Consider the following 12,248-nt stretch of genomic DNA (forward strand, 5'->3'; position numbering starts at 1 on the left):
CCATAGGGGAAGTTTCATAGAGCACAGTGCAACTGTGGAGAAGAAATCTGGAGCCTGGCACACCTTCCCTGGTCCTCTCCGAGTAATGCCATGCTTCTTCCCATGCCAGCCTTGGTGCCTACAAACAATCCCAAACGCCCCTATTTAACCCTCAGTCCACGTCTCCCAACCTCCTGCTGGATCCACAAGGCAAGGATTGAACCTTTACCCTGGAAAAGGGAGAGGAAGGAGTGTCAGGGAGATTTAGAGAAGATTAGGAGACAAGGAGATGAACAAGAGAAATATTTAAAAAAAAAAATGTCACCAATGATCTCACTACAAGGACTAGCCCTAAAGATCTTATTAAAAGGGGTGGGGGAAGGGGGGAAGGAACACTTATCAGTGTGAAAATACGCATAGTAGTTTTATTCATAATTGCAAAAATCTGGAAATAAGACCATGTTTGGAATAGCTGAAGCAGTCATCAGCAGGCCTAACCAGTGTGGGAATCCCCACTGGGAATTTGTCCCAGAGTACTGGATTTAGAGGGTGCTGAAAGCAGGCTTCATCCTTTGGAAGTGACAGTATGCTTTCTCCCCACCCACAGCTGCACCCCAGGTGAACTTCACAGCTGGCTAGGTAATTCTGAGGGCATGGTTTGTGCTGGCCTGGGCTCCAACATTGCTTGCTAATGATCCTAGCAGAACAAATTGTGTAGGAATATTATAGGATAAGGTTATGTAATAGGAAATGGAAAATATGAAGAATACAAAGAAATACAGAAACACACATGAGAAGGGGTACCAAGGGACAACAGAATACGCTCCCCCAAAAATGACACCAGAGTTGATTGGGGTTTTATACAAAAAGCCAGAAAACATAAAAAAAATTACTGAAGAAAAAGTGGTAAGAAAAGGGAGCATGAAGACAAACAAAGGATTGTTGTCATTTTGTTTTAAAAAACCACACTTGTTTAAAAACAAATTATAAATAATCTGCATTTCCTGGCTTATGCAGGGTCATTTTAGAATTTTTGTTTGTTTAATTCACTGTTTGTTTTTGGAGGTTGTTACTAAGTTGAGGGTAAAAAAAATTATTGAATAAATATATAAAGATTGAACTCAACTGTGTCACACATAAAAAGAAGAGGAAGAGGCAGGAAATGAAAACTTTGTAGTTCTATAGTTCTATAACGCTCTTCACGACAAACCTGTGAAGTAAGTGGTAGGAGAATTATGATGCTCATCTTGCTGGTGGGGATGTTATGGCTCAGGCCATTCTGAAATGGCTTGGCTATGATCATAGTCAGTAAAGGCAAAAGCATAATCCAAACCCAGGTCCCTTGAAATATGTCCATGCATGGCTAAGCCACAAAATGTTCAAGAGACCACTGCAGGGGGCGGGGTAGCTAGGTGGCACAGTGAATAAAGCACCAGTCCTGGATTCAGGGGGACCTGAGTTCAAATGCGGCCTCAGACTCTTGATAGTTACTAGCTGTGTGACCCTGGGCAAGTCACTTAACCCTCATTGCCCAGCCAAAAAAAATAACATAAAATAAAAATTTAAAAAGAGACCACTGGGACCCAAATTTAACTCCCTCCCCTCCCTCCTCTTTCCCTCTCCCTCCCCCTCCCTCTCTTCCCTCCCCAATCCCTCCCCCTTCCCTATTCCTAGCTCAGCACAAGCAAATTTATTTCTCTGAAAAGCAGTTCTGTCAATGCCAAACCTTTCCATATGTGAAAAATGTCATCTCTACTACACAAATTATCCCACTAGAAAACTCATCCCTCTAATCAATCCCACCCCCAGCCCTGTTTCCAAAGCTGAACAGACATCACAGAAGACCAATCATTTCCTATTCTTAAAGTGGTGCTAAGTACCATGTGGCTTTAGCAGGAAGAGGAAAAGGGATGGAATGAGATAAAGATGGAAAGAGAGAGAGAGGGGAAGAGAAGGGATAAGGAGGGATAGAAACAAGAGGGAAAAGATGGGAAGAAGGGATCATAGGAGCATTTGTACAGATGATGAAATGAGACTTAGTAAATAAGAAACAGGGTTGGGATTTCAACCCTGCTTCTCTGCCGCCAAAGCCAGGGCTCTTTCCACTTCACCATTAGGAGAGAGGGAATGGGAGAAAAGGTGGGGTGGGGATGGGGAATGGTGAGAGAGAATGGAAAGAGAGAAGGAATCAGCGGGAAGAGGGAATGAGAGCAGAGAGATGGGGAGAGGGAAGCAAGGGAGAGATGGATGGGAGAGAAAAGGGGTGTTAGGAGAGAGGTCTTAGAGAGAGCAGGGAGAGGCAGAAATAGCAAGGGGAGACAGGAATAGAAAGGGGAGGCAGGAATAGAAGTGTGGGGGGAGAAACAGAAAAGCTAAGAAAGTAGCTATGCACTCCTGAAAAGATACGTAGGTAGGGCAAAGTCTTGACGACTTATGGACTATGCCAACAGTATGCAAGAGCCTTACCTTCCTGGCTTCTAGGATCAGAATGAATGGAGTTGGGGTCGACCTTCTCTTGAGGTGGATAGTGGTAGAGAGTTTGGGACTGTTTGGGGGTCTCCTCAGTCGGATCCTCTTGGAGAGCAACAGGAGGCACTGTGGTTGGAGTAAACTTCACCTTGGGAATGGTCTTTTCCACTCGACTCCCTTGGGCAGGCTGGAGCACGGTTCTTTCTGTGGGAGTCACCTCTTGGAATCCAATACCGGCACTCCTTTCCCCATCTCTTCCCTTGTCTCTGGGGTTTGGCTGGGCGTTGGGAATGGTATTTCCCTCAGGTTCTGCCCTCTCTCCTCCATCTCTCTCTTGGGCTCTCTCCTCAGACTCTACAGCATTGTTTGAGTTCTGTCTCTCTGGCTTCTCATGGCCTTTTTCATTCACCTCCTGTGCGTTAGAGGGTTCTGGGTAGCCTTCATTTTCTTCCCTTTCTTCTTCCTCCTCTATCTCCTCCTCTTCCTCTTCTTCCTCTATGACTCTTTTCTCTTTCTCTTCCATCACGCTCCTGGTTCTAGACTGGCTGGGGACTTTAGGATCCATGGCCACAGCAGCCGCCTGCCTGGTAGGGGAGACAAGCTGGGTGGATCCGGGCAGGCTTGTGTTGTTGACAGCGATGGTGTTCATGTCCTCACTCTGGCCCTCTAGCTGTTCGTGGCTGCTGGGCTCCAGGGCAGTCTGGGCACCTGGAACTGGCCATCCTTTGGTTGGGGGCTCCACCTGTGCAGCATCTCCCTCCGAAGCCTCCTGGTCATAGCTGTAAGGATCATCGTAGTGTCTCTCGGGGTCATTCTCCTCGTGCTCAGAGAGGTTGCCAGAGAGCTGGAAGGTGGAGGCATCACAGCCTGGGAGCTGGTAGCAGATGAGCTCACCGCCAGAGTTTGGGCAGTGGCACACTTTGCAGTGGGGCATGCGGACGGTATGCCCTGCCACGTACTTCTGCCCCTCGTGCAAGCAACCGATGCGTCCACACTGCGGGCAGCCATCCGTGGGGATGACGGCGTCGATGCAGTTGGGCGGCAGATCGGGGCAAAGCATGAACTGGCAGCTGATCTTCCCGCCACCTTTGGGGCAAGAGCACTCCGTGCTTCCAAAGTCCACAAAGTAGGACTGACCCTCGGGGACCTTGCCATTCATGAAGCCGACGTTGACGCAGTCGTAGTACTGGTAACCCTCGCAGGTGCAGCCGTGCTGCAGACAGGAGGCACAGCACTCCCCAGGCTCCAGCACCTCCTCAATACAATTCTCCAAGGGCTTGCACTCCACACCCGTGCAGTCTTTCTGGGCCCCAGAGCCCCTAGAGAGGAGCAGCAGCATGGCGAGGACAGACAGACAGCGCCAAGGATGCCCCATGCGCAGAGCCATCATCTCCATCTCCAGCAAAGAAAACAGCTCGATTGCACTTGGTGTTTGCCCGGGGCTGGACCAATCAGGAATTTAGCCCGTCTCAGGTCCAGAGCGGCTGTGGTCCGCCAAGAGCCTTCTTTTCTCCTCTTCGGTCCTGCGTTTATGAAAGAAAACTCTGTTAGTGACTGCTCAGTACACACACACACACACACACACACACACACACATCCTGCCTGTTAAGCATTAAAGATCCTTAGAAGTTGGGATAACATCCAACAGCTGGAAAGCTCAGCAAGGAGTTAATCATCATGTCTCCAGTTCTGCAGGCCCTCCATCTCAGCAAGGAGGAGTTAGTCCCCATGAGCTATCTGAAATCCAGGCTTCCTTGGCTGCTTCAATTCATAATTGTTCTCACTGGGCCAAAAGAATTATTTGTACCTGTAAAAGCTACATTCATCTCTCTGTCTGTCTCTGTGTCTCTGTGTCTGTCTCTGTTTCTCTCTTTTTCGGTCTCTCTATCTTGGTCTCTGTCTCTCTGTCTCACTGTCTTTCTCTGTGTGTGTGTGTATCTGTATCTATCTCTGTCTGTCTCTCTCTGTCTCTATCTCACTTTTTCTGTCTGTGTCTGTAATGGTAACTGTCTATTTCTGTGTCTATGTCTCTGCCTGTATCTGTCTGTTTGTGTCTGTCTGTCTCTCTTTCTGTGTGTGTGTGTGTGTGTGTGTGTGTGTCTGTGTCTGTGTCTCTGTGTATGTCTCTCTCATAAAGCACAAGAGTCAAATCCCATTACTATGAGCCCTAAGGGGCTGTCTGCAGTATCTTGGATCAAACACTTCTGAAATACACAGACCTGAATATCTTTTTTGTTATCTAGAGACTTTGCTCTGTAATGGGGTTTAATAATCAATATCTTACATTTACTTCACACTATCTACTTTTCAAAGCAATTTCAGATGTAACCCAAGAGGGAAGATGGTGCAGAGGAAAGTGTGTTTGATCTGGAGTCAGGGGATCTAGGATGGGGTCCTGGAAAATCTTCAAGCCCGGTCTGTAGGATGGGCAGCAATCTGCCTACCTATCTCACAGAATTGTGTTAAGGACTAAATAAAATAACGAATGCAAAAGGACCTTGCAAACTGCCTAGTTCTTTATCAACATAAGGGGTTATGTTATGATATTCTTAATGGAGCAAACAGGAATGAGATGATGGGAGTGACTTCTCTGGGGCCCCAAACATGTTCTACAGACCATCAGAAGACTGGACCCTGATTCTTCTTATCTTTAGTCTTTTTTTCTTCTTTATCTTGGGTTTTTTATAAATTAATCTTTAAAATAAAGGGTTTGAAGGGGAAGCTAGGTGGCACAGTAGATAAAGCACAAACCCTGGGTTCAGGAGGACCTGAGTTCAAATCCAGCCTCAGACACTTGACACTTACTAGCTGTGTGACCCTGGGCAAATCACTTAACCCTCATTGCCCTGCAAATAAATAAATAAATAAATTGAATAAATTGAATAAATGAATAAATAAAATAAAGGGTTTGAGCTATATCGGGGGTTCTTAACCTGTGGTCCATAAACTTAAAAAAATATCTTGATTACTATATTTCAGCATTACTGGTTTCCTTGATAATCTTATGTATTTTAAGCATTTAAAACCACTATTCCAAGAAAGGGTCCCTGGGCTCCATCGGGTTGCTCAAGAGGTTCATGAAACAAAAAGGTAAAATAACTCTGGGCCAGGTGCTCTTTAAGGTCCCTACCAGCTCTACATACTATATTAAAGTGCATTCATTCAATGCATCCTCAATGAGAAGTTCCATTTTATAGAGAGGAAAATAAAGGCTTTGACAATTGAAATGACTTATACAGGGCAACATGATCACCTTGGTGTTAAGGGCTAAAATTCTAGCTAAACTGTCTAAAATATCTAATGAGTGGTCGCCAATAAATTAGAAGCTTTAGCAAGAGTTAGACTTTTAAGCATTTATTAAGGAGAATAAGAATTTGGTAAAGAGAGAGAAAGGCCTAGATTCCTATCTATTAAAGGGAGAGCACATTTCTAGCTCCGCTCTCCACCAGAGTCCAGAGGAAAGAGAGCGAGACCGAGCGCCAGTCTCTTCCTTCCTCCTCCCACTAGCCCGCGTCACTTCCTTTTCCAAAGAAAAGACTCCTGGTCTTGCCCTCAAAGACCTACGCTTCATGGGTGGAACTCTTCTACAGTAAGTCTCCAGCAGGTGGCGTCATTCCAATCGTTACATTGGAAAGTGGCAGGGTCCCTTGATTATTTATACTGCTGCATGTAACTGCCTCTGTAGTTTACACAGAAGCAAATTGAGAGCAGAGACAAGGATGATAGATTTAGAGCTTGAAGGAAATTTGGGCTGTGAAGAATCCATTGAGACCAACCTCCATTTTACAGATGAAGTTGAAGCAAAGAGAGAGGTTAAGTGACTCACTCAGGATCACGGTTAGTAGGTATCCAAGGTAGGATTGAACCTAGGACTTCCTAACTTAAAGTCCAGTGATCTACCCATTATACCTTGCTGCCCTTCAAGTAGGACCCAGAGGAAGTAAATGTTGATTAATATGGGAAGGAGGAAAAGTAAAGGTCCAGAGGACAGTTACTTTTTTTTTTGCAGGCAACGGGGGTTAAGTGACTTGCCCAGGGTCACACAGCTAGTAAGTGTCAAGTGTCTAAGGCCGGATTTGAACTCAGGTACTCCTGAATCCAGGGCCGGTGCTTAACCACTGCGCCACCTAGCTGCCCCGACAGTTACTTTTTGAGGAACTTAAGAGCTGAAGGGACTTCACACATAATAATAATTATAATAAGAGCATTTATAGAGTGCTTTAAAGTTTGCAAGGTACTTTACATATGTTAACCCACTGTTGTTGTTCAGTCATTCTGTGGGCTCTATTTTTCATGACCCCATGGACCATATTGTCCATGGGGTTTTCTTGGCAAAGACACTGGAGTGGTTCGCCATTTCCTTCTCCAGTTGATTACGACAAAGGTTAAGTGATTTGCCCTGGGTCACACAACTAGTGAGTATCCAAGGCTGAATTTGAATTCAGGTCTTCCACTTCACTTCCCTTTAAATGAAACTTGGCCAAAGAGGGGAGAACTGTAGCAATTATAGAGGTTGTAAAGAGGCACATTTAGGTTTGATATAAGGAAAAACTTCCTAATGGTGAGAGCTATCCCAAAGTGGAATGAGCTATCTCAAAAGGTAGAGAGTTCCCCCACAATGGAGGCCCTCAAGCAAAGAATCAATGCCCTTTCATAGGATATGCTGTAAGCAGGATTCTTTTTCAAATAGGTGTTGGACTACATGGCCACCAAAGTCCCTTCCAACTATGAAATTTCATTAATCTGTGGTTATTAATAGGGGGAGAAAAATAGACAGATATATTGAAGTTATGGTGAGAAGGAAACTCCAAGTTCAATAAAGATGGCCAGGCTGGGAGTCAGGAAGATCTGAATTCAAATCCTACCTCCAACACTTATTAAATGTGTGACTCTAAGCAAATCACTTAATCTCTCTCAGCCTCAGTTTCCTCATCTGTGAGATGGGGATGATAATAATAGGACCAATCTCCCAAGGTGGTTGGTTGTGAGGCTCCAATGAGATAATGGGGCAAAGCACTTTACAAATCCAAAAGCACTCTATAAAGGCTGACTATTCAAGACCTTGCAAGTTAACACCTTTTAAGTGATGATACTGTACTTGTAGGTGACTGAAATAAAGTGGAGACAGAGCTTCACAAGACACCTTGAGATCCATGTGTTAGTTAGTTTGTTTGTTTGTTTGTTTTTTGGTGAGGCAATTGAGGTTAAGTGACTTGCCCAGGGTCACACAGCTAGTAAGTGTCAAGTGTCTGAAGTCAAATTTGAACTCAGGTCCTCCTGAATCCAGGGCCAATGCTCTATCCACTACCCTACCTAGCTGCCCCAAGATCCATGTGTAAGAAGGAACATGAGTGTCAAAGGGGAAGTCCCACTACATACAGTGAAGGTAAAGACAGTCCCAAAGATGGGACAGGGTCATTAAGGTCTGTAGGTTATAGTGAAGAGAAGAGGGAGAAAGTGAGCCATACAGATGTTTAGACATATAAATAAGATAACATGGGTAGCAAAAGAAAAGTCCATCCATTTGGCTCATGAAGAAGAAGGGACCTTACAGACATCAAGTCAAACCCTTTCATCTAAAGAAAGGGAAACGTGCAGAGAAATGAAATGACTTGCCCAGGGTCACACAGCTGTAGTAAGTAGTAAAGCTATAATTTAAATGCAGGTTTCTGGTTCCAAGTACAATGCTTTTTTCCAATAGGAGATGTTGGATTTCTGAATGAAATAGTGGGGAATAAAAGTATCCCAAAGTGGGGGCAGCTAGGTGGCGCAGTGGATAAAGCACTGGCCCTGGATTCAGGAGTTCCTGAGTTCAAATCCGGCCTCAGACACTTGACACTTACTAGCTGTGTGACCTTGGGCAAGTCACTTAACCCCCATTGCCCCGCAAAAAAAAAAAAAAAAAGTATCCCAAAGCACCTCTACCTAAAACCAGGTCCTACATTGGCCTTTTCTCCTCATCAATTTGGGCACACATTACTCCTATGTTAAACATCACTGAAGAATACTTCAGCAGGGACCTAATGGAATGTAGTGCTTTATAAGAACTGTCCAGATCCTGCCGCCCTCTCAGGGAGTTTACAGTCTCCAATAGTGTAAGAAAGAAGCATTAAAGCAAGTCATGAATACATGCCATATAACATGCTTGGTGAATGTCTATACATGTGACAAGGAACTAGCAGATTTGCAGACTTGTTTCCTTCTACACTTCCATTTTTTCTTTTCTTTCTTTCTTTCTTTTTTTTTTTGCAGGGCAATGGGGGTTAAGTGACTTGCCCAGGGTCACACAGCTAGTGTCAAGTGTCTAAGACCGGATTTCAATTCAGGTCCTCCTGAATCCAGGGCCAGTGCTTTATTCACTGCACCACCTAGCTGCCCCTACACTTCCATTTTTAAAATAAGTCACTAGTTGGCCTCAATTGGCTTGATAAAAGTACTTATTATTAGAAAGTTGTTTTCATTTCCCAAGTGGGTTTAACTAGATATCTAAACTCTTTAGCTCTATAATTCCACGAGTCCAAGGAATAGAGAATGGAGTAATAGAAAAGAGCTCTGAAATTCTCGTCAAAAAGTCCCGATTTGAATCACTTTCTTTCTGAAACTCTCCTGTCTTCCCAACCTCTCTATTTCTATCATGGGCACCTCCATCCTTCCAATTACCCAAAGCCCTAACCTCAGAGTAATCCTAGACTCTGCCTTATTCCTCACCTCTCATGTTATCAGGTTACAAATCCCGTTGACTCCACGTTATCTCACATATCCATTTCCTTCTCTCCATTCACATAGCTTCCACCCTAGTTCTGCTCTTAAATCACCTGTCACCTGGTCTATTGCATGAGTCTCCAGGGCTCAAATCTCTCCCCTCTCTGGTCCATCCTTCATACAGCTGCTGGGTTGATAGGACCGTGTTACTTCCCTGCTCAACAATCTCCAATGGTTCCCTTGTGTCTCCACGTTGAATTTAAAAAAAAAAAAAAAACCCTCTGCTTGGCAATGAAAGCCCTTTGCAGTTGGGTTCCAACCTTCCTTTCTAGGTTTGTAAGAGATTTCTCCCCTTTAATCACTCTATGTTCCAGACAGACCGCCTTTTTTGCTGCTTCTATCTCCTATCCCCATGGTCATCCTCCATATCTGGAATGTACTCCCTCTTCACCTCTGACTCTTAAAATTCCCTTCAAGGCTTGGAACAAGTGCTGCTTCTTACACTAGGCCTGGTCTAATGCCCCAAGCTGCTAGTTCCCTCCTCCAAAGTTCCTTTTCATAAATTTTGCATTTATTTTTCTGGGTATATGTTATTTCTCCCCTAATAGAATATAAGTTCCTTGAGGGCAGGGCCTGTTTCAGTTTTGGTTTTGTATCCCCAGTGCCTGACAGCATTGAGCATATAGTAACTGTTTAATAAATACTTGCACAATGAATGAATGAAAATCCAGCTTTGCTGCCTGCTAGCTGCATGACTGCTGGTAAATCATTCCTCTTCTCTGGATCCTTATCTTTAAAATGAGGAAGTCGGACAACATCTATTAGTTCTAAAGTCTCTTCTAGCTCTGGCATTTGATAAGCTTATGAGGTTAGAATTTTCTAAATCCTGCATTTCACACCAGGGAGTTACAGTCATTAATTATTTCAAATATGGCTGGCCAGAGTAAAAGGTCTTTGCTAGATAACTAACTCTAAGAACAGAACTCCCCATAAAAATAAGACGATAGGGTATAGAGCCAGAAGAGACTTAGGGGTCCGCTAATATAGATGGGAAAACTGAGGCCCAACAAAATTAAGTGACTTGTCTAAGGTCTCATAGGTAGTTAAGTACCAGGGTTTGGATTTAAAACCAGTCTGAAGCCCCTTATAATGCTCTTTACATGATGCCTACTTATAATTAAGATAAAAAGGTATATACATACATAAAGATGTACACATACACAGATGTCCACACACATATATATATAATATACATATAGATATAGATATAAAGAGAGAGAGATAGGTAAGACCAGTCACTTATTTTTAAAATGGAAGTATAAAAGGAGATAAGTTCTTCAATCTGCTAGTTCTTTATCACATCTATAGACATTTGCTAATCATGATAGGGTATGCATTTGTGCTTTGGTTTAATGCTTCTTTCTTACACTATTGGAAGCGGTATGTATGCATGTTTGTATGTATCCATGTGTCTGTATACACACATCTTTGGAGCAGAATATGGGCAAGTTCAAAAATAAAATACTTTTAAAAGATAGACAGAGGTTAGAGGGATGGATGGATAGATACACGGACTGATGGATACATATATTTATTTATTTACATATATATGTATGTATATAGAGAGAGATAAAGAGACAGAGAGGCAGAGACAGAGACAGAGACAAAGAGACAGAAACAGAGAGCATGTTTACATATTACCAGTCCATTGTGTATACATTCACAAATTGGTGGAAAGGACTTGCTTTTAACAGTATAGAAAAAGTTGACTCTTTACTTAAAGAAGAATGAAACTAACATACAAAGCACAAAACTGCTTTGTAAAAAAAATAGAGCTTATTATCTCAGTCAGTGAATTTTCAAAAAGTTAATAAAATACTTAAAAGATAACTTGAAAATGATTTCTAAATTAAGAAACACTTTTGTTGGGGGGGGGATAGAATCCCAAACTTTTTGAGATGTCTTGTTTTTTAACTCAGTCCACAATCCAAAGATATTTTGTTAATTACTTTCATTCTTGTTGAAGCCTTAAATCAAATTTTTTCTACACTTGGGCAGGTTCTGCCTTCTAAAGTGGAAAGGACCTTGTTTCTGGATATGGGCTTTACCACATATTAAATACAAGTGGTAGGAAAATTCCCTGGTCTTTCCAGGTAGGTGTGTTCATTTCTTAGAGGCAAATGTTAAAAAAAGACACTGGAACAGTATAGTACCTATAGATGGAGGAAGACAGGATGATAAAGGATCCAGAAACTTCTAAAGTAAGAACTGACTACAAGACCTTGGGCTGTTTAGCTTGGTGGAGAGAAGACTTAGAAGGCTCATCATAACTGTTTTCATAGATCTGAAGGGGTATCAAGTTGAAAGGTAGTTAGATTGATACAGCATGTCTGAAAAGTCTTAGTGGAGTTTAAAGTTATTGACATTTAAAATTGCACTAAGATTTTTGAGACACCTAGTATTGCTTTAGAGGGTATGAACTAGGACTGATGCCTGAAATTAAAGGGAGGCAGAATTTCCTGACAACGGAGAGCTGTCCAACAATGGGAACTCTTGGTTTCCCAAAGTAATGTTTCCAACGGTTACCTTTTAGTAGATGCTATCTGTAGAGGAGATTCCTGCAGTAGGAGGGAGGTTAGACTACATGACTTTCCAATTCTATAATACTAAAGTATCCCAAATGTAGCTATTTTATTAGTTCTATTCCCACAGTTACCCTTGGAGTGAGCACTGAGTCTGGCTATATCATTAACCTCCTTCCACACCTAAAGAATTTTCCATCTCCACCCTATCCGTAGCCCTTTAGGAGGCCTCCCCAGAAAAAAACTTCCATTCTGAGAGATCTGTTCTAGTAGAAGGTCTGAGGATATCATAGGAAGCTGACATCTCTGTGGGCTGAAATGCAGAAGACTTTAACTTTAACTTCCTTCCAAAACTGGAGAAAATCACAAAACTGGGCTGGCTGTGCTCTACCTACCTCTCTTCCAAATTCCAGTTTCTTTAAAAAAAAAAAACTTATTGCCATACCTGGGCTGGAGAGCTAAGGTATTTCCCATGATCACTCCAGTATTTCAGGGTGATTTGACTGTATCTAGGAT

The 12,248-nt window shown here is 43.0% G+C and overlaps 1 protein-coding gene across 1 annotated transcript in view; it reads right to left on the reverse strand.

The window, feature by feature from the left end:
* The window catches only part of FBLN2 (fibulin 2), a 231,106-nt gene that overhangs the window by 151,139 nt on the left and 67,719 nt on the right, over positions 1-12,248 (reverse strand). Inside the window, exon 3 of the mRNA XM_043975890.1 lies at positions 2,446-3,971. Within this exon, the coding sequence (XP_043831825.1) occupies positions 2,446-3,844 (1,399 nt within the window). The 5' untranslated portion in view covers positions 3,845-3,971. The remainder of the gene's footprint in view (positions 1-2,445; positions 3,972-12,248) is intronic.

The sequence above is a fragment of the Dromiciops gliroides genome, chromosome 1, assembly GCF_019393635.1.
Source record: "Dromiciops gliroides isolate mDroGli1 chromosome 1, mDroGli1.pri, whole genome shotgun sequence".
Lineage (NCBI taxonomy): Eukaryota > Metazoa > Chordata > Mammalia > Microbiotheria > Microbiotheriidae > Dromiciops > Dromiciops gliroides.